Source organism: Rhinatrema bivittatum, chromosome 1, assembly GCF_901001135.1.
Source record: "Rhinatrema bivittatum chromosome 1, aRhiBiv1.1, whole genome shotgun sequence".
NCBI classification, from domain to species: domain Eukaryota; kingdom Metazoa; phylum Chordata; class Amphibia; order Gymnophiona; family Rhinatrematidae; genus Rhinatrema; species Rhinatrema bivittatum.
The window spans coordinates 196578171-196599099 of NC_042615.1; the positions used below are offsets into that span (position 1 = coordinate 196578171).

Sequence of the window (20929 nt, forward strand, 5' to 3'; positions counted from 1 at the left end):
TGGGGAGCCAATGTAAATTCTTAAGTATGGGTGTGATGTGGTCGCCTCTTTTGGAGTTTGTTAGGATTCTAGCGGAGGCATTCTGGAGTATCTGTAGGGGTTTTGTGGTGCTTGCAGGGAGGCCCAGGAGGAGGGAGTTGCAATAGTCAATTTTTGAGAACACGGTAGCTTGGAGAACCATCCGGAAGTCCCAGAAGTAGAGGAGAGGTCTGAGCTTTTTTAGTATTTGAAGTTTATAGAAGCATTCTTTGGTCGTGTTGTTAATGAATTTTTTAAAGTTCAAATGGTTATCCAGTGTGATGCCTAGGTTTCTCACATGGGCAACTGTAGCTGTAATAGGGCTGGTTGGGGGATGAGTATTGGGGTTAGAGGAGATGAGAAGGAGTTCAGTCTTGGAGGTGTTGAGGACTAGGTTGAGGCTAGTAAGTAGGAGGTTGATGGAGTGTAGGCAGTTGTCCCAGAACTTGAGGGTTTTTGATATGGATTCTGTTATGGGGATGAGTATCTGCACAACATCCCTGTAAATGAAGTGAGTTAGATTGAGGTTTGAGAGGAGCTGGCAGAGGGGTAGAAGATAGATATTGAAGAGGGTAGGGGAGAGGGATGAACCTTGGGGTACTCCAAGGATGGAGCTGATAGGGGGGGATTCTTTGTTGTTTGTTCTGACTTTGTAGTATCTGTTACTAAGGAAGGATTTGAACCATCTGAGGACTGTACCAGTGATGCCTATGTCTGCAAGGCGTTTGAGGAGGATGGAGTGGTTTACAGTGTCGAACGCTGAGGAAATATAGAGTAGCACCAGTAGGTGAGGTTGTCCCTTATCTATTTTCATGAGAAGGTTGTCGTGAGGGAAATTAGGAGGGAGTCTGTGTTTAATGATTTGTGGAATCCGAACTGGGCGGGAAATAGTATCTTGTGGTTTTCTAGAAATTCAGAGAGTTGTGTGTTGACTAGTCTCTCCATGACTTTAGAGATGAATGGCAGATTGGAGATGGGGCGGAAGTTTGATGGGTGGATGCATGTAATATCCTCCTAGTGGAAGTGGTGGAGACAAAGGCAGTATAAAAAAAAAAAAATAGGACAAGCATAGAGGATCTCTGAGGGAGAGAAACGGACTATAAAACTGAGCAGGAGATATGGATGGACTTTTGATCTTATATACTATAATGTTTAATGGATCCAAAAACGAATGTATGCCCATTATTGACCATTGTACATCACATCATATTCAAAAGTCCCAATATACAAATGTATTACTTTGTATATTATAGTTGCCCTATAGTAGTGCCACAAGCCTTCTGGTAAAAAAAAAAAAAAAAAAAGAAAAAAATCCCAATTATTTGAACCTATTCCTTTACATGACTATATCTACTAGATTCCTAATTAACTGGTTCATTCATGAAGGTGTGATAACGCCCTACCACATGTGATACCAGCAGGGAAGGGGAGGTGTGTCAGCGGGGTTTGGGTGGAGTTATGTCCTGGCAGCACTGCATGCAATAATGTTTTTCACATTATCGCCAGCAGCACCTCAGGCAATAACTACATCTTTTCCTGTGGCGCTATGGGGACAATAATGTACGGCACCGAGGTGGGTGAAACCACACTGCCACGATGCGGCTGGCTGCAGCCTATCATCCCCCGCCCCTTTTTGTTCACGGGCCATGAATCTAGGCCAAAGTATGTTGAAGGATAATGTGAGAATCACCTCTTGTCCAGAAATTGTACTATGACCCAATTGCATCATTATGTTGAATATATGAATATGAAGAATCTGTCCAACTGACTCCAACCTCTAGATAATGAGTCAAATTATGTATTATGTTAGCACAGAAGAACAAAGTGATACATGTATTGTATATAACAAATGACCGATGACTGGCTAATAAGCAGCATAAATTGATTTATTATTTGAAGATCAAACATCATACCCAAGTAATATAAATTAATTATCACACAGAATTTGGTATAGGTGTAGGGTCATCAACTTCATTTTATTTTCACTCTCGGGTAGCTGATGTCAGCTGATGTCCTCAATTGTTTATCTATGCTGGACTTCTAGAGAAAAAGATGGAATACATGTGCATGTTTTGATAAATTTTTTGTCCTTGATACAGACATTACAATAGTCAAATTTTGGGGAGATTATTTTTCAAGTAGTTTACAAAAAGTAAATTGGGACAAATAATGATTTGTTTATTATACAGTTTATTTCAGGGATGATTAAACATGTCATCAGAATATTATACATGTCATATATATGACTATAATTGGTGATATACATGGTCTTTTACTATTTTTGATCATAAGACCTGTGCATTATTAGTGAAATTTTGTGACTACAAACTTTCACTTTTGTATTTGCAGTCTTCCCACGTGTTTGCTTTTTCAGATTTTCTGGCATTGGCTTTTTGCTTTTAGCATTTGTATATGCCAAGAGTTTTTGCCTGTATATGTATAGCACTAATTTGAACAAATTGAATAATGAAATGAGGTCATACCATCTGTCATATCCACTCCCCTAGTATGTTGCAATATTGATTGAGATATTGAATTACATCTTTATTTATACCTAAAGGTCAAGCAGCAGTTCATACTAATAATCTAATGTAAAGTCCTACTACAGTAAATTAAATTGAATGTTAAAATTGGTTGTGTTATGGTATAGTGCTCCATCATCAAATGAGTTCCAATAGTTTATTGTAACTGCATATTAATTATTGGATACAATTATTTAGTTAATAGTACAGTAATATATATTGCCATAGGTGAAAAGATCATAGGATTTTTTTTATTTTGTTTTATTAAACAGATATTGGTCCTTTGCTTGGAAAAAGAATTCATGAGCAGTTAACGAAAAAAGTGCACCCTGCACTAGATGCTGTATTGATTATGGCTGGAGGTAACGTGCATCTTACCTTTTATAGCTTAATGTCAAGCACAAGTTCATAACAAAAATATGGCATGAAGTCTCACTACATCAAGTGCCATGATATGTTTAAAGTATTTGTATTATAATACAGTTGTTCTTTGCATTCTGTGTTCAAAAACAAACAAAACGTTAAACATTAGCAATTCAGCACAGTAAAACTCGCAAAAAATATAAGAAAATAAGAGCAAAAAAGGAGCAAACCTAACTTTTATTTTGGTAATAATAGAAAACTTTGAAATATGTGTCAGTATGACTGAAAAGCCTGCAGATTTTACAGGCCTTAACGATGTAACACAGAGGTTTGTTGGGTGTGTCCTCTTTTCCATGCCGCCTGATCTTATGCAACATCACATTATCCTGCTATCTTCATCGAAAATATTGTCAACACTTTGGCCTTCGGTTTCACAATTATCAGTACCAATGGGCACTTCAGCTCAATGAGTGTAATTGAGCAACCACATTGCTAGAGAGTTTAGTGCCTTGTACTTTTCCGGCAAGTTCTTTCTGCCTCATTTCCTTTTGTTTTAGTGGAACAAAGTTTAAGCCAGCAGCACATAAAGCACCTTATTTGTGCGTATATTGCAGATAGCCAAGGATGGGTGGGAAATGCCAATTTGCTTTTTTTCTTTTTTGGCTGTAGGCCCCACAGGCAAACTTTCAAAATGAAATCCAGGCTACAGGACAGTCTCAGTTGCTGCTTTAGCCAGGCAGGACCATTCTAGATATGCTACCTTTGTATTCTTGCTGACTAATGGCCCAGGGCTGGAATTGGAAAATAAATGCAAGCCCCTCAGAGGGGAGAACACCGTGACAGACTGTTCGTCCAGGCTTTAGAAGCTGACTCATTCTGTCTGATGTGTGGGGGGAGGCATTTGGAATGGATGCTACTGCTTGAAGACATCTTTGAGGTAGGAGACATTGTCTCTGAGTAGACTTCTGGCTCCTCCTCACTCAGTATGACTTTTTTCTTTAATCCTGCTTCGATTCTATGACTTAATGAAAGATTTGATGAGAACCCTTCATATTTTAAACAGGCTATTGCTCTTGCAGAACTGATTAAGTATCCTAAGTGATAAAGGTGGTCAAGTATATCCTCTTCAGATTCTTCCTTTTCCTGACTTAAGGCTCCCTCAGTTTTTGGGAAGACACTCCCCCTCATTCTGATTTGTATAACTCAGAGCCAAAATGAGATTTGGAGGAGAAATTTGTCTCATCCAAGGGTCTAGGTATAATTCTTTGTTCTAGCAAATTGCAGGAGCCATGCACATGGTATGTTTGTAAAACAATTGACAGCCTAGAAAACTCCTAGAGTCTCATTTGAAAGAAAGGAATGATTTTCATGTGTGCCTGGCAACTGAAGATGTAATTTCTAAGGAATAAGTTCACATTTAGAAAGGTACCTTAAGGATGGAAAGACAACTTGAAAATAATAAAGTTCTAGACTAAGAGCCCAAAGGTAGATTCTGCTGGTAACACTTTTTTCCTAGAAATTTCCTTAATGATGTAATAGAAAGATACATGGGACAAACCCTTGAAGAAGGGATAGGAAATGAAGACTGCAGGACAAAATTGTTCTAATAACCTAATCCTCTAACCAGCTAGATACATATATGGAAAAGGAATATCTCCATGGGCTGACAAGGGCAGGAGGAATAGCCTAGTGGTTAGAGCAGTGGGCTACAAACCAAGAGACCAGCATTTGAGTCCTGCAGTCACTCCTTTTGACCTTGGGCAAGTCACTTTACCCTTCATTGCCTCAGGTACAAAAAAAAACAACTTAGATTATAAGCCTTCTGGGATAGAGAAATACCTACAGTACCTGAATGTAAACCAATGTAATATCTCAGATCGAATGATGGTATATAAAAATAAATAAAACGGGCATGGACTTGCCATCTACTTCATTGTCAGCTATATCTATTACCTCTACCTTTATTGCTGGTCCTGCATACGATAAATATATCTCTTTTCCAGACTATCGGGCCGATACAGTAAAAGTCACGGGAGAGCGGCGAGCGCCCACTCTCCCGGCGCGTTCACAGGCCACTCTCCTGCGCGCGTGATTCAGGGGGAAGAATATGCCAATGAGGGCCCACGGTAAAAAGAGGCGCTAGGGACACTAGTGTGTCCCTAGTGCCTCTTTTTTGACAGGAGCGGCAGCTGTCAGAGAGTTTGACAGCCAACGCTCAATTTTTCCGGATTCGGTTCTCAAACCCGCTGACAGCCACGGCTTCGTAAAACGGACACCAGCATAATTGAGCGTCCGTCTTCCGACCCACGAGCCACAGGCCAATTTTAAATTTTTATTTATTTTTTTTATTTTTGGGGTCTCCTAAAAATATCGCTATGATATTAAATCGGAGGGTGTACAGAAAAGCAGAAATGTGCGGCTTCGCTGCACATTTTGCTTTCTGGATCATGCGGGAATAACTAATAGGACCATCAACATGCATTTGCATGTCGCGGGCGCTATTAGTTTTCGGGGGGGTTGGATGTGCGTTTCGACGCGCTATTACCCCTTACTATATAAGGGGTAAAGCTAGCGCATCAAACATGTGTCAAAACGCGGGCTAACAGTGCGCGCCAGCGGAGTGCACTGTACTGTATTGGCCGTATGCCTGTAATGTAGCAGGCAGGAAGAGATTGTGGTTAAAAAGCTGAGCTGCACACTTCTTTTCTTTTTTTTTAATGAATTTTCACAAATGCAATTCCAAGAATACTCTTGAAAGACAATGCATATAACCAAAGAAATTTTACAGAGGCATAAAAAGTAAAATAAAATCATAAATGTTACATGCTTCTTAAGTCCACAAATTAGGGGATCCAAGATCAGTGGCATAATAAAGTCAATTCCTACTACCAGGAAAAAAACTAGTTCATAGGGTAGCTTATGAATTATAAGAGGACTAGTTGCTAGTATATGTGCTCAACATGCAAATACAGGAGAGGAGCAAGGCTGAGTTTCTACTTTATTTGATAGAAAAGTTGACAATTGAGAGGGTTGATAGAAAACATATGAAGCCCCAGACATTTTAACCACACATTTACATGGAAATTTGAGCAAGAAAAAGGCTCCAAGTTCTAGAAACTTGGGCTTCATTAAAAGAAATCGACGCCTTCTTGTCTGTGTAGATCTAGCAAGGTCAGGAAAAATTTGGACTCTATTATTTAAAAAGGGCTCCATACGATGTTTAAAATATTTCTTAAGAACCCATTCTCTATCCGACTCACGTAGAAAGGAGACAATTAATGTGGCTGGTGTAGCCAAATTTTCTTCAGAAGTTTTCATATTGATGTAATGTCCAGTTTGGATGTTTCTATTGGAGAGAGAACTTGCATATCATCCTTATCAGGAGGGCTTCTCTTGAAAGGTGGGATATAATATACCCTTGAAGTTAAGAGAAGAATCTGTTCAGGAACCTTAAGTATTTCCATTAAGTAGTACCTTTTCCACATGTCTTTGAGAAGGACATGCGGTAGTTTAGGAAAATTAATACACCGAAGATTTCTTCCCCTTATTTGATTTTCCATATTTTCTAGTTTAAATTGAAGAACCTGGTTTTCCTTAATTAATGCTTGTTGTAAAGCTGAAAAGCTTTCAGATCTAACTTTAAAAGATTCCAAGAGATCCAAGATGGTGACCTAGGGAGAGGTCACAATAAAGTTGGCTCCGCTAGATAACAATCATTCCCCAACTTTTCATGACACATACCAAGAGGAAAGGCAGGATCCGATAGGATTCCTCGGTGCCTGCCATGATGACGCCTTCCCAACCCATGATAGTGGGCTTCTTTGCTCTGACTGCAGCTTCTACTCCAGGTGGGTCCACTGGGGTGTCGAGCGGGGAACACGCTGATTCACCCCTGGACATACAAATGTCACTGAGTCCTGGAGCGCCCGAGATGCCCTTGCCTCCGACCCGCAGCAACATCCAAGACCTGGGCTGGCTTGCCCACCAGCTGTTACTGGAGAAGGACGCGGCAACTGAGGCGGGGAGAGGTTTGTTTGCTGTGAGTGCAATTGAGGATAGCACTGCAGTAATGGAGGAACAACAGAGCCTGGAAGTTAGAAGGGAGAGATGGGCTGATGAAAAACCAAGTGCTACCGGTTTCAATCTGACAGGGGAAAGGGACTCGACTAACGAAAATGAGAGAATTTCAGAAGTTTGTTGAGGAGCCAAGGTAGGCACAAACCACATTCAAAAACTGGTTAAACCAACTGTAATAATAATAACTGTCTGAAGTGCCCTGGTAATTTTAGAAAAATCAATTACATTGCTAACTCAGGCGTTGTTAAATAACCAGGAAAGCATTAAAAAAAATTGAACTCTTGGTAGCACGGCATGAAGTAAAGTTCAAAGAATTGGACATTAAATTGGAAGCGATGCAAGAGGCACTTCTAAATCTTGCAAAATCTGACTTGGATACTACTAGAAAATTAGAAAATTTGAAGAATACACAAAATATCTGAACCTAAGCGTTTTAAATTTCCCTCAAGTGAGGATGATTCTATTGAGAGATCAATTCAAGAAATATTTGACAGAAATTCTCCAAGTTTCTCCAGAAGCGATTCCCCCAATTGCAAATATATACTTCGTAAATAAACCAAGTCTGGCAGTAATTTAACAGATTTTCGTGAGACATCTACGGAGGACCAAATTGAGTCACGAGGAACAGTCTCTGTTTCCTTCATTTTCCTAATGGTCAGAGATATGATCTTAAAATTAATTCTGTGAAATAGAGAAAAGATGTTCTACGGGCAAAAAATTTGGATTTTCCCAGACATTACAAAAACAACGCAATTCTAGAGAAAAAAGATGCTTGAGATGTGCCAAGAGGCAAGGTTGATGGGCGCCAGGAAAACTATAAGATATCCTTGCAAATACATATTAAGTTGGAATAATGCCCACTACATTTTCTTTGAACCCGACCATCTACTTATATTCATAGATAGCCATAAGAGTGTGGGGAGTGTGACCTAAATCTCGAGCTAAATAGAATGATTAATATCCTCCTTAATGTTCTGATTTCTAAATAATTGCATAGATATTGTTCCTTTATATCTTGGATCCCTCAATATTGCCACTTAAATAGTTAAATATGATAATGGGGGAAAGATGGAAATAATTGATTGGTGATATTTTTCCTGTATTTGTATTGTTTCTTTCAATTATTTCCAAAGATTTGAATATTTGGAATTTATTCTGTAAATCATATGAAAATCATATTAAAAAAGAATTTAAATAAACAAACAAATAAATAAATAAAAGATTCCAAGAGTTTCTTGTTTTCCCTGGATTCTTTCTCCACATTATTTAATCGATAGTCCAAATCTTTAACACTCTCAAAGAAAGATTCATTTGAGCTATAATGCTGGAATTTAGAGTTTGAATTGCTTCCCAAATTACCTCCAAATTAAATATAGCAAGCCTTACCAGCTCAACAGGCTGAAACTGTGGAACTTCAGTCTGGCTTCCTCGGACCTGTTGCAGGGCAGCACAACTAGCAACTTCCCCTGATTCATTGAAGATCTTCTGCGAGGCTGAGGCGCTTTCCTGCAGACCCTCAGGCTCATAACTAGATCGGTCGCTGCCCACATCCTCAATCAGTTCCCGATCTTGTTGCTGGGACTGCACTTGTGCCTCTGCTGGATTAACAGGGGCAGTCCTCTCCGATGCAGATAGCTCAGGGAGGGGATAGGGTTCAACTTCCCCCTGTCTCTCCTCCAGCGAGCTGACAGTAAAGGCTCCCCTTTGGACATGAGCATCCATCGGGCCGATCAGATGGGTAGAAGAGAGAGCAGCTGAGCCAACCCGCTCTCTCGTCCTCCGTTTACGAGCAGAATGTGGCATTCAGGAAGAAAAAAAAAAGCAGAAAGTAAAAAGAACTCTCACAGCCGAGACGCTAGTGTGCCATCTTTGAATCCCCAACACCTCCCGCTTTCTGAACTGCACACTTCTAAGAGACATTTATTAGGCATTGACTTTGAAGCAGACAGTGTGTTTGGACTTCAGTTGGACAGAATTGTCAAAGATTTAAAGAAGAGTAGAAGTGTTTATTCAAGACAAATCAAATAACTGACATTACAGCTTTATATTTTCTTTCAGGAGCTCTTAGTGCAACTCTACACCAACAGGAAGATGTTTTTCTAACCTCAGAGGCAAGGGGATTAAATCAGAGCAGAGTCAAATAAAGCAATAAGCTTCAGTTCCAAAGGTGTTAGAGAGAAACAAAAGAGAGACTTAAGAGTTTTCATGCTGCTTAGGCCCAGTCAATGACAAACAAGTGGGTTATAGGTATCATCAAAATGTTTATCTCAGAATTCTTGTTTCTTACTTTGCTTGTTTATATTTTCAAGAATTCCACAGGAAATAATTGTCTGCTATTTTGTTCTGAATAACTTGACACCTTTTTGAAATCAAGGCTTTATCCCCCATGGCACAAGAAATTTTGGGGGAAATTTATTCAAATTATATCCAAATTATAAAAATATTCAGAGACTTCTGCCTTATCCTTGATTGTAAAAGGTTAAATATATTAAGCAAAGTTTTGCTACTTCAAGATGGACTCAGATCATTCCAAGAATATTAATGCACCCTGGACTACTTTCATATCTTGATAACCAAATATAATAAGTAGTTCCTTTGTTTTTTGCTCCTGAATACTGTGTTTCCGGCACTATATCAATCAGGCCGATACAGAAAAATGCGCGGGAGAGCCGGCGAGCGCCCGCTCTCCCAGTGCGCACACAGACCACTCTCCTGGGCGCGCAATTCAGGAGGGTAGCCTATGCAAATTAGGGCCCGCGGTAAAAGGAGGTGCTAGGGACACTGGTGTGTCACTAGCGCCTCCTTTTTGACAGGAGCGGTGGCTGTCAGTGGGTTTTTCCATGGGTTCAGAAAACGGATGCCGGCATAATTGAGTGTCCGTCTTCCGACCCGCAGGCCGCGGGCAGATTTTTTATTTTTATTTTTTTAATTTTTACATTTTTTTTTTACTTTTGGGGCCTCCGACTTAATATCGCTATGATATTAAGGGCCTTATTTTCCAATATCGCATTAGGGGGCGTTACCAATGCAAATGAGGCTTCTTTCGTGCAGTGGGGAAAAATCGCGTGCGGCGATGTTTTCGCCATTCACGAAAACATTAGCGCCACACACGATGTTTTCCCAGTGCACGATGATTCTTTCAGTCTTTTATCGCAGTGCACGATAGTCCCAGAGAGAGAGAGAGAGAGAGAGAGAGAGAGAGAGAGAGAGAGAGAGAGAGAGAGAGAGAGAGAGAGAGAGAAAACCTTACTATAGTGCCTGTGCCCTACATAGGTATTTTAACCCCTATGGGAGGGCCACCTACTAACTCGGGGTGGGGATTAGGTATGAGCGTCGGGGGTTGGGGGCCACTTTCGCATTCCACATGAGACCTACGGACAGAACAGTGGTCTCTAGTGCAGATTTGCTGGCTGTCGGAGTGAGGACGCTCACTCCAAGAAGTGGTTTGGGCAACGTTCTCTCTACCTAGCTTGATGGACACTCTACCTGGGCAACAACATGCTAGGTGGAGAGAACGTTGGCCAAATCTCCGCTTGGAGTGAGCGTCCTCACTCCGACGGCCAGCAAATCTGCACTAGAGACCACTGTTCAGTCCGTAGGTCTCATGTGGAATGCGAAAGTGGCCCCCAACCCCCGACGCTCATACCTAATCCCCACCCCGAGTTAGTAGGTGGCCCTCCCATAGGGGTTAAAATACCTATGTAGGGCACAGGCACTATAGTAAGGTTTTCTCTCTCTCTCTCTCTCTCTCTCTCTCTCTCTCTCTCTCTCTCTCTCTCTCTCTCTCTCTCTCTCTCTCTCTCTCTCTCTCTCTCTCTCTCTCTCGGTGGTAATCCTTTTCAGGTCCATAACGCGAGGTTGGAGTTGTAGTTAGCAGCCGCGCTAACACTGCGGCTGTTTCGCCGCACACGATACACAGGTTCCCGCTTTACATATGCTCCGCCCCCTGACTACCAAATGACTAATTTGCATTCGCAAATCGCGTTAACGCGAATTTATCGCACGCGGTAAAGTGCTTGGAAAATGAGGCCCTAAGTCACAGGGTGTACAGAAAAGCAGTTTTTTCTGCTTTTCTGTACACTTCCCCGGTGCCGGCAGAAATTAACACCCGCCTTTGGGCAGGCATTAATTTTTTAAAGTAAAATGTGCAGCTTCGCTGCACATTTTGCTTTCTGGATTGCGCGGGAATAACTAATAGGGCCATCAACATGCATTTGCATGTTGCGGGCACTATTAGTTTTGGGGGGGTTGGCCGCGCATTTTTGACGCACTATTACCCCTTACTGTATAAGGGGTAAAGCTAGCGTGTCAAAAACGCGCGGCCAAACCCGGGCTAACAGTGCACTCCACCGGAATGTTTTCTGTATGAACAGGTTCTGATCAGCATGTCATTCACATGGGGGACCTTGATTACTTCTGTGCCAGAACTCGGAGGTTTCTGATTTCAGCGTGGGCATTTGGTGAGACACCCTGCCCCAGAGGACCCCGAGGACCATAAAAACAAGGCACGCTGTGGCGCGCTGCTACCGGCACATCCCTTCTGTAAAATTTTCCTCCCTTGTTTACTCATTATGGGAAGAAAAAGGAAGGGAAAAATTATAACAACGGCAATTACGTCTACTCCAGCTTATGGCCCAATGGACTCACATGTAATTAGAGCTAATTCGCCACTGCGGGAACCGAGTATGGAATTAGCTGGGTTTCATTATCCCTAGAAATGCGTTCTCTACCTCCCATGCAACAACCTTCAACAGGTGCATCTCTGTCTGATTTAAATTTTTCTCAGAATGACTCTCATAATCCGAGGAATATTAATGTGCTGGAGATTCAGCACGCGTTGGCCCCTACACTTATTAACAGCGATTTATTACCTGGGGAACAAGAGAACCTGGACAATGCATTGTCTTCTTTAATGGTTATCCACCCTGTTCCTGATCGTGTGATATTTAATTGCTCTTTACAACATGGCTACTTATCCAGAAAGAGAATTAATAGCCTGGAGCAAATTTTGATACCTATGTAAATTATATGGTGCACCTTAACAAGCCAGAATATTGTATATTCTTCAGCATTGGAATTTGCAATTTTACAACATGCAGCTTTATAATTACTTTTTACATTTGTAAGCATTGGTCTTCCTGATGTGTTTTCTCTTTCTTCTTTTATTGCTCACCTTCAATTAATCATACACTTCAGTTAGCACATTTAACAAGGTTTAACTAAAATTTTTCAGCCAGCTGTATTCTGTAATGATCTTTAGAAATAATTGTGCTAGCATGTATACTGATTGGTTGATTATCCTTTGAGCTTTATTAATTCAGCCACTGGGGGGGAGAGGTTCTGTTGTACATTGTTCATTTGTATTTATGTATGCCATGACAGATATGTATTTCCTTTGTAATATTTTTTATTATGTTGTCCTGTGTCGCCATGTGTCAGGATTTGGCAGTGGAATGGTGAACTTTTCCATGTCACTGCATATTGTATTATATTTCAAAGAGGTGACATTTTAATACTAAGGATTTTAACTCTTTATTGTTACTTGAAATTTAGGTTCACGGTTAGAGCATTATGCTTTAACGGCAAAACTTAATAATTGAAATAGGGAATCTCATCATGGGAGATGCTGACGGTCATTGTGATGCAACTCCTGAGGCTTTGCTGCTGGAACATAGTAATACTTCTTATTGGGCTTCTTCATCTTGGTTTACACTTTCATCAAGCTCTACTATTAGAATAGCACTCTTAGGGAGTCATTTACTAAGCATTTTTCCAGAGACATAGAAAGAGAAAAAACCTTTAGTAAATATAGGCCTCCATTTCTTTTGCGTCAAAAGAAAGTTTTCTAGAAAGAACCCATTTTGCCACCAAAGCATGCAGTCTTTGCAACTGAATATTGGTTATAATTTGGCTGTGATAACTTCAATTGCTTGTTTTTTGTTTACTCATTCTTTGCATGTTTACTTGCATCATCACAATTTTCTTTTGTATCATTACCATCATCATCATCATCATTCTTTTTTTTTTTATTTTTGCTTTATTTGACCTGAAGTCAATGTGGAAAGGTCTATCAAAGGTAAAAGACTTGTTGAACCTTGTCATGTGATGTGAAGTATTTAGCCCAGTTATTTTCCTGTGTTCATTTTTAGTTGTGGTAACTGTGGTCTATGGCTTTTCTGCATCTTGCCATCTTAGTTTTTATCAGGTGACTTTGGTATAGTTCCAGGATGCAACTCCGAGAGCAGTAATTGGACTGCAAATGAGAAAGTTGTGCATGTTGAATACTACCACACAGAATCCTTGACCTGAGATTCCCTATTCAGTCAATAGTGTCACTTGTGCAGTATGATGCTTGTTATTACTTGAACGCATGGTTTAGCAAGGGAGCCCAAGGATTAGTTATCTAGTGTGCTTGCCTTCAAATTGAGAAGGTGGTTATTTATAACCAACAGTAACATACCTTTATGCTAATATACAATAGTTAAATAGTGGTCGAATTCCTAGGATTTTACTGTGTTGAAATCTACCGTATCAGTGCAATAATTTATTTAACAATTACATTTTTATTCACCAGTCCTTTCATTAAGCACCTTGGAACAAGAGAATTACAATGAGAAAATAAAAATAAAAAAATCATAGTGTGTACCTAGATTTTACAAAATCTGTAGCAAGTAACATATCTTTGGCCTTTATTTTTACAGTATATCATGCAGTGGATGTGTATTTGTTGCAAATCTGAACTGGATTGATTTTTCTAAATATAAATTGCATATGGTAAACTGTGTTGAATTCACAGCAATCAGAGAAACAAAGGAGGCACTGGAGAATGTGAGTGCATCTGTGGAGATTTTACAAGAAGGGACTGAGCGTCTGCAAGCCAATCTGAAGGACGCTAAAACAAATCTAAGCAACACACTGAATGACCCAGCATGTGCTCAAGATAAAACTGTTACAACTTGCAACAATATCAAAAGCTCATTAATCCATCTGAATATCAATGCAAATTTCAGTGGGGTAAGACAATATTTTTTAACCCTCTGTGGTACAATTTCATTAATTTATCTCAATGGCACTGTTTAACTTTTTATAAATCTTATGTGGGAGAAGCTAATAATATTATTCTGCATTTATGTCTAATTATACATTCCATTTCAGCTCTGCTTTCCACAAGAACAATGAAGGAGTGTTAAATCATGACTTAATATTAAAATTCAAACCAGAGCACTGGTGTATTATGCTCAGAGACAGGCTACGATAGTCCTAATTTATATATCTGTATTTATGGACCTGATTTCATAAAGACATTGTAAGTTCAAATCCACAAATATAGGGCTGGATTTTCTAAGTTCGCAGAACTTAGAAAATCCGGTGGTCACAGGGGGTTGGGGGGGGGGGGGGGGGCGGAACGGAGGGGCGGTCCTGCGCTAGCCGGCAGCGATCGCACCGCCGTGGTGCGATCTCTGCCGGCATCGTGCCGAATAACTACACTATAAAAGGTGTAGTTATTGGGTGCAAAATAGGCAGCGAAAAGGCTCCTTACCTTTTCGCTGTCCATGCCGCCCTCGCAGGGTTGGCCCCGGTGACGCCCCGACTCCTCCTCTTTCGGGGCCGTCTCCGCCCCGATGAAGGAAAGACTAAAGAGGTTAGGACTTTTCAGCTTGGAGAAGAGACGACTGAGGGGGGATATGATAGAGGTGTTTAAAATCATGAGAGGTCTAGAACGGGTAGATGTGAATCGGTTATTTACTCTTTCGGATAGTAGAAAGACTAGGGGGCACTCCATGAAGTTAGAAAGTAGCACATTTAAAACTAATCGGAGAAAGTTCTTTTTTACTCAACGCACAATTAAACTCTGGAATTTGTTGCCAGAGGATGTGGTTAGTGCAGTTAGTATAGCTGTGTATAAAAAAGGATTGGATAAGTTCTTGGAGGAGAAGTCCATTACCTGCTATTAAGTTCACTTAGAGAATAGCCACTGCCATTAGCAATGGTTACATGGAATAGACTTAGTTTTTGGGTACTTGCCAGGTTCTTATGGCCTGGATTGGCCACTGTTGGAAACAGGATGCTGGGCTTGATGGACCCTTGGTCTGACCCAGTATGGCATTTTCTTATGTTCTTATGTTCTTAGGTAGCGCAGGCGTGCGCTACCTTTGCTAGCTATCGCAGGCTTGTGCTGTTAGCTGTTAGCGCAAGCCTGCGTTAGACTTAGAAAATAAGGCCCATAATTGGGTGAAACCAGGATTGGCTCAGCCTTTTGATACGGAGCAATCATATCACTTGAATTTTTCACCAATGATTTGGTTCACCTTGGGTTCTTTTATTTGGTTCCATTCTGCAGCATATATTTGCAATCAAGAAAGATAAAAAAAAATATCTGGTTATCTTAAATAGTTAATAATGAGAACCTTTCATATAGTCAGGAAGCTAACATTTCTCTATGGACTAGGAGTATGAAATTAGTGACATATGTGGGTGATGTCATCTGATGGAGTAGAAATAGAATGTTTAATAGAGATGTGAACTGGAACCAGAATCGGTTCGGATTCCGGTTCCAATTCACATGTGGGGTTTTTTTCATCGGGCCCAATGCAGTTTTGTTTATCGGCTGCACCCGAGCCGATATAAAAAACCCACCCCGACCCTTTAAAACTAATACCTTAGCTTCCCCCACCCTCCCGACCCCCCCCCCAAACCTTTTACAGGTACCTGGTGGTCCAGTGGGGGTCCCTGGAGCGATCTCCCGCTCCCGGGCCGTCGGCTGCCACTAATCAAAATGGCGCCGATGGCCCTTTGCCCTTAGCATGTGACAGGGTATCCGTGCCATTGGCCGGACCCTGTCACATGGTAGGAGCACTGGATGGCCCATGCCATCTTGTGCTCCTACCATGTGACTGGGGCTGACCAATGGCACCGGTAGCCCGTGTGACATAGTAAGGGCAAAGGCTATCAGCGCCATTTTGATTACTGGCAGCCGATGGCCCGAGTGCAGGAGATCGCTCCTGGACCCCCGCTGGACCACAAGGGGCTTTTGGCAAGTCTTGGGGGACCCTCCTGACCCCCACAAGACTTGCAAAAAGTCCAGCGGGGGACTCAAAATGGCACCGATCGCCTTTGCCCTCACTATGACGGTGATCGGCGCCATTTTGAGTATTGGCATCGGACGGCGATTTTGAGTCTCAAAAAGGCGCCGATCGCCTTTGCCCTCACTATGTGTGTCATAGTGAGGGCAAAGGCGATCGGCGCCATTTTGAGTATTGGCATCGGACGGCCGGTGTGCAAGGAGGTCGCTCCCGGACCCCCGCTGGACTTTTGGCAAGTCTTGTGGGGGTCAGGAGGCCCCCCCAAGCTGGCCAAAAGTCCCTGTGGGTACAACGGGGGTCCCGGAGTGACCTGCCGTCCGATGCCAGGACTCAAAATGGCGCCGATAGCCTTTGCCCATACTATGTCACAGGGGCTACCGGTGCCATTGGTCAGCCCCTGTCACATGGTAGGAGTACAATATGGCGCCGGTGACCATGTGACAGGGGCTGACCAATGGCACCGGTAGCCCCTGTGACACAGGCTATCGGCGCCATGATGAAACCAGCACCGAGGGTGTGAGAGTGCAAGGAATGGCTCCCGGACTCCCCGCTGGACCACCAGGGACTTTTGGTAAGTCTTGGGGGGGTCAGGAGGGTGGGGGGTTTAAATTTTTATTTAGGAGGCCGAATAAAACAGAAATCTGTTTAATACGTGGGGGAGTCGCGATGCGTTTCGCCTCCCCACGTATTTAACAGATAGCAAAAAATAAGTTGTGGATTACAAATCCATGGAAAACGGATGCACATCCCTAGCAAGAACACACCAAGATGTAGAGTCTGTAGTATGACAGCAAGGCAGAATGACAGCAAGACCCTCAAGGTGGAAAGTTAATGCTAAGTGGAAGAAATACCCTGTTTCCCCGAAAATAAGACATCCCCCGAAAATAAGACCTAGTAGAGGTTTTGCTGAATTGCTAAATATAAGACCTCCCCCGAAAGTAAGACCTAGCAAAGTTTTTATTTGGGAGCATGCCCGTCGCACAGAACACCAGAGCATACAGCTGTGATTTTTTTACCCTGCAGGATTCACAAACCAGCATAACCAGACAACTATTCAGAATATAATAAATGTTCATTTTTTGTTCAACAATATATATGAATTCTTCTTCATGAAAATAAGGCCTAGTGCATCTTTGGTAGCAAAAATTAATATATGACACTGTCTTATTTTCGGGGAAACACGGTATTTCTAAGGTGTAGGATAAGGGATGGAGCAGCATGGCAGAGTGGCATGGGAGATGTCTGTATTCCTGTTGAAGCACTTGCCACTTGTAGAATTTAGTACAAGATAATGTCATTATTATTTTTTGTGACATAAACTTTTATTACATTCCCTACTTGAACTTGATCTTGTTGCTGGGTGAAATTTTGGGTTTCTTGTGAAACATGGGGATAGATTTTACAAATCTACACATGTGCGTACTTTTGTTCGCGCACCAGGCGCGAACAAAATTACGTGGGATTTTATAAGATACGCGCATAGCTTGATGCATTCTCTGCTTAGCTGCAATCATGCTAGGTAGAGAGTAAATTATACAAATCTACTCTTTTACTTTTCATCACTCCAAATCACATAAAATCTTCACTGATGGCAACAATGCTGTTCGTACGTAGGAATGTGCACATAAAATAGCACCCCAAAGCCTACCCCACCCCACAAACCTCACCCTGAGTTACTAGTGCCCCCTCTTAAAGTGGCATAAATAGTTAACTTTTATGTGAGCCTCTCTCTCTCACACGGCCCAAAATGCCATTCACGATAGGTAATGCGGCAGATTACTCAGCGTTCGATGTGAAAATAGCATACAGTATGATAAATGTATCATACATTTCAGAAAATACCGATGCAGTATCAGGAAAATTAGCCTGACCATGCCCCCTTTTTTATCATGGGCGCTATTTCCACGATATTTATAACAATGTGCTAAATCTAGACCTTAGCCAGATAAGAGCTGATATTCAGCCTTATTTGGCTAAGTCAGCCAAATAAATTAGACCTGCTATTCAGTTGGTCTAAAGTTAGCCAGATATATTTATTAAATAGCCAAGCATATTCAGTGACGCAACTGCACCACTGAATATCTCAGCTAAGTTAGCCTGATAACTTTATCTGGCTAAGTGCTGAAGGTCCACTTCAAACATCTCAGGAAGGTATTTATTGTAAAGCTGTGCAGCTTTTGGAATAGTTATAGCTGATGGTGCTCTCTTACGAAAAAGTGTTCCAAGTGGGCCATCTGCAGGGAATAGGGAAATTCCAGACTGTACTAAAACCTTGTAAATTAATATGTTATAACCATCTCTTCATCTCTTTTTCTTTTAATCTTTGTTATACCTCCCAGATGATCCTCTCTGAAATTGCGATATAATTCTTACCCCAGTATAGCACTGTCCCATTGGTTATCCTCCTTCCACCATGTCTCTGAGATACCAATTAAGTCTATGTCATCATTCACTGCTATGCATTCTAATTCTCCCATCTTACTGCTTAGACTTCTGACATTAGCATACAAACATTTCAAAGTGTGTTTTTTGATTGTATTTTCATTCTGCTTTTTAATTGATAGGGATAAATTGGAATCTTTTAGCTCAGGTGAGTTTTTAATTACAGGCACTTGGACTACTTTTCTTATTATTGGAACCTCACTGTTGAAATTCCCTAATTCTAATGCATCATTAGAAATTCCCTAATTCTAATGCATCATTATTTTGTTTTTGTCAGCTGGTCTCTCCCACAACTTTTGCACTAACAACTTAAAATAAAAAAAAACATGGACTTTCATTATTGACTGTTCTAACAAGGTGCTCCTTATTTGCCTTTGGGGAAGGAGGGGCTGCAGAAGGGCAGACAGCCCTCCTTTGAAGATACCTCCCTCTGAACCATGCACTGCTGAGCAACTGTCAGCTTTCCCCTTTGTTCTAGTTTAAAAGCCACTCTATCTCCTTTAAACTCCTCTAAACTCAACTTTGCATTTAAGAATTACACAATTGCCAAACAAGCGGGCCGATACAGTAAAAATCACGGGAGAGCGGGCGAAACAGTAAATTAATTTATTTAAATTAGAGTCCGCGGACAGGAGTGGCGGCTGTCAGCGAGTTTGACAACCGACACTCAATTTTGCTGGCGTCGGTTCTCAAACCCGCTGACAGCCACGGGTTCGGAACCTGGATGCCAGCAAAATTGAGCATCTGGTTTTCAACCCGCAAGCCACGGGCCCATTTTAAATTTTTTTTTTTAATTATTTTTTACTTTTTTTAACTTTTGTGGCCTCCGACTTAATATCGTCATGATATTAAGTCGGAGGGTGCACAGAAAATCAGTTTTTACTACTTTTCTGTGCACGTCCCCTGTGCCCGCAGAAATTAGCGCCTACCTTTGGGTAGGCGCCAATTTCTTAAAGTAAAATGTGTGGCTTGGCTGCACATTTTACTTACTGTATCGCGCGGGAATACCTAATAGGGCCATCAACATGCATTTGCATGTTGCAGGCACTATTAGGTTCGGGGGGGGGGGGGGGGTTGGATAGCGGTTTTTGACGCGCTATTACCCCTGAATCAGCCTGTAGATTAGCCCAGCTGAAAAGTAATTAAGCCAGTGTTCTCACCCTTCAAGGTACTGCACAAGACCAGGGTCACTCCTGTAGAATGAAACTATCTTGATACCAAGGGTTAATCCAGTGAAGCCCCTTTTGATGAATGATAGATAAAACTCAAAAAGTTCTCACAGACATCTCAGTGAGATATGATGGCAGAAAAAGAATAAGATTCACTAATTGGCCAAAAGTTCTTCAAGGGAATATTTGGCAAACAGTTACATTCACTGAACAACTGTGCTGAGTATGAACTCAGTTTTAGCTTAAAAGTCACAGTCATAGCAACCTACACAGGCAGTTCTGGCAGCAAGGCTCTCAAACCCAGCTTTTGGATAGTCTGTGAGGAAAGTCAAGGGGAAAAGCCCTTAGAAAAGGCTCTTTCAGATAGTGTCCCCAGGATAATGTCCATTCAAAGAATGTCAGGTGTCAAAGTCTGTCTGGGTAACTCAGAGTCTTTCTTGAATATTCAATTCCATAAGGGTTAAATGTTGATCCAGATTGGATATTGTCACCTCCTATAGACACGTGATTCAAATGATGTCATCTAGGTCCCAATGCATAAGAATATTCTCATACCCTCCTTAGAGTCCATTAGCAAAAACAGATCTTCGAACAATACCCACTTCATAGCTGGTCTCAGGCTGGATACAAAGTTTTATAAAGGATATGTTCTTATTTCTGGATCAAGGTTCTACTTTCCAATGGGAGATGATGTCAACCCTCTGATATGAAGAAACAAGCAAAGTCTTTTCTCCTCTGTGTGAAAAACAGTTTCTTATAAAGTTTTCAGAATCACAAAGCTACAAACTCCATGTCTATATTGCTTTAGGCCTGCACCTTTTACTCAGCCTGTGTGCATAGGAGTAGGCCTCAAAGGTTCATGATGCACATCCTGTTTAGGGTCACTGGTGTTTATCCTACACTATTCTAGTCTATTTTTTTTTTGTGGCATGGTGTATATGGTTACCTTGTGGTACTTGCATGCAAGCATTTTATTTTCCCTTTTAATTCTTCAGCATTCAAGCCCAGTGCATATGCATCCAGACTTTTGTAAGCCCTAGGCATACATTTTTGTTAGACACAGAAAGAAAGTTTTGAATGTGACAAGTGCAAATGTTTGTCAACAGAAAAGATTTGTCTCTGTGAAGTGCAAATGTTTTATGTCAGAAAGGCTTTACATGTCACAAAGCATTTTGCAAAATTACCATTTTCATAGTAACTTATAACACCAATGGGTTTTGAGTTCTGCTGTACTTGGAGTGGGAAATCAGGAACA

The 20929-nt window shown here is 41.3% G+C and overlaps 1 protein-coding gene and 1 long non-coding RNA gene across 7 annotated transcripts in view; one reads left to right on the forward strand and one right to left on the reverse strand.

Annotated features, from left to right (window-relative positions):
- PROM1 (prominin 1) overlaps positions 1-20929 on the forward strand; it is a 342522-nt gene that overhangs the window by 165168 nt on the left and 156425 nt on the right. For all 6 annotated transcript variants that reach the window (XM_029590622.1, XM_029590614.1, XM_029590641.1 and 3 more), the window contains 2 exons: positions 2813-2902; positions 13777-13994. In XM_029590622.1, coding sequence (XP_029446482.1) covers positions 2813-2902; positions 13777-13994 — 308 coding nt within the window. The remainder of the gene's footprint in view (positions 1-2812; positions 2903-13776; positions 13995-20929) is intronic.
- On the reverse strand, positions 1985-8570 carry LOC115085081. Its single transcript, XR_003854708.1, has 3 exons — positions 8367-8570; positions 2919-3037; positions 1985-2058 (listed from the first exon to the last, which is right to left on the reverse strand). It is a non-coding gene; the product is annotated as an uncharacterized LOC115085081 (long non-coding RNA).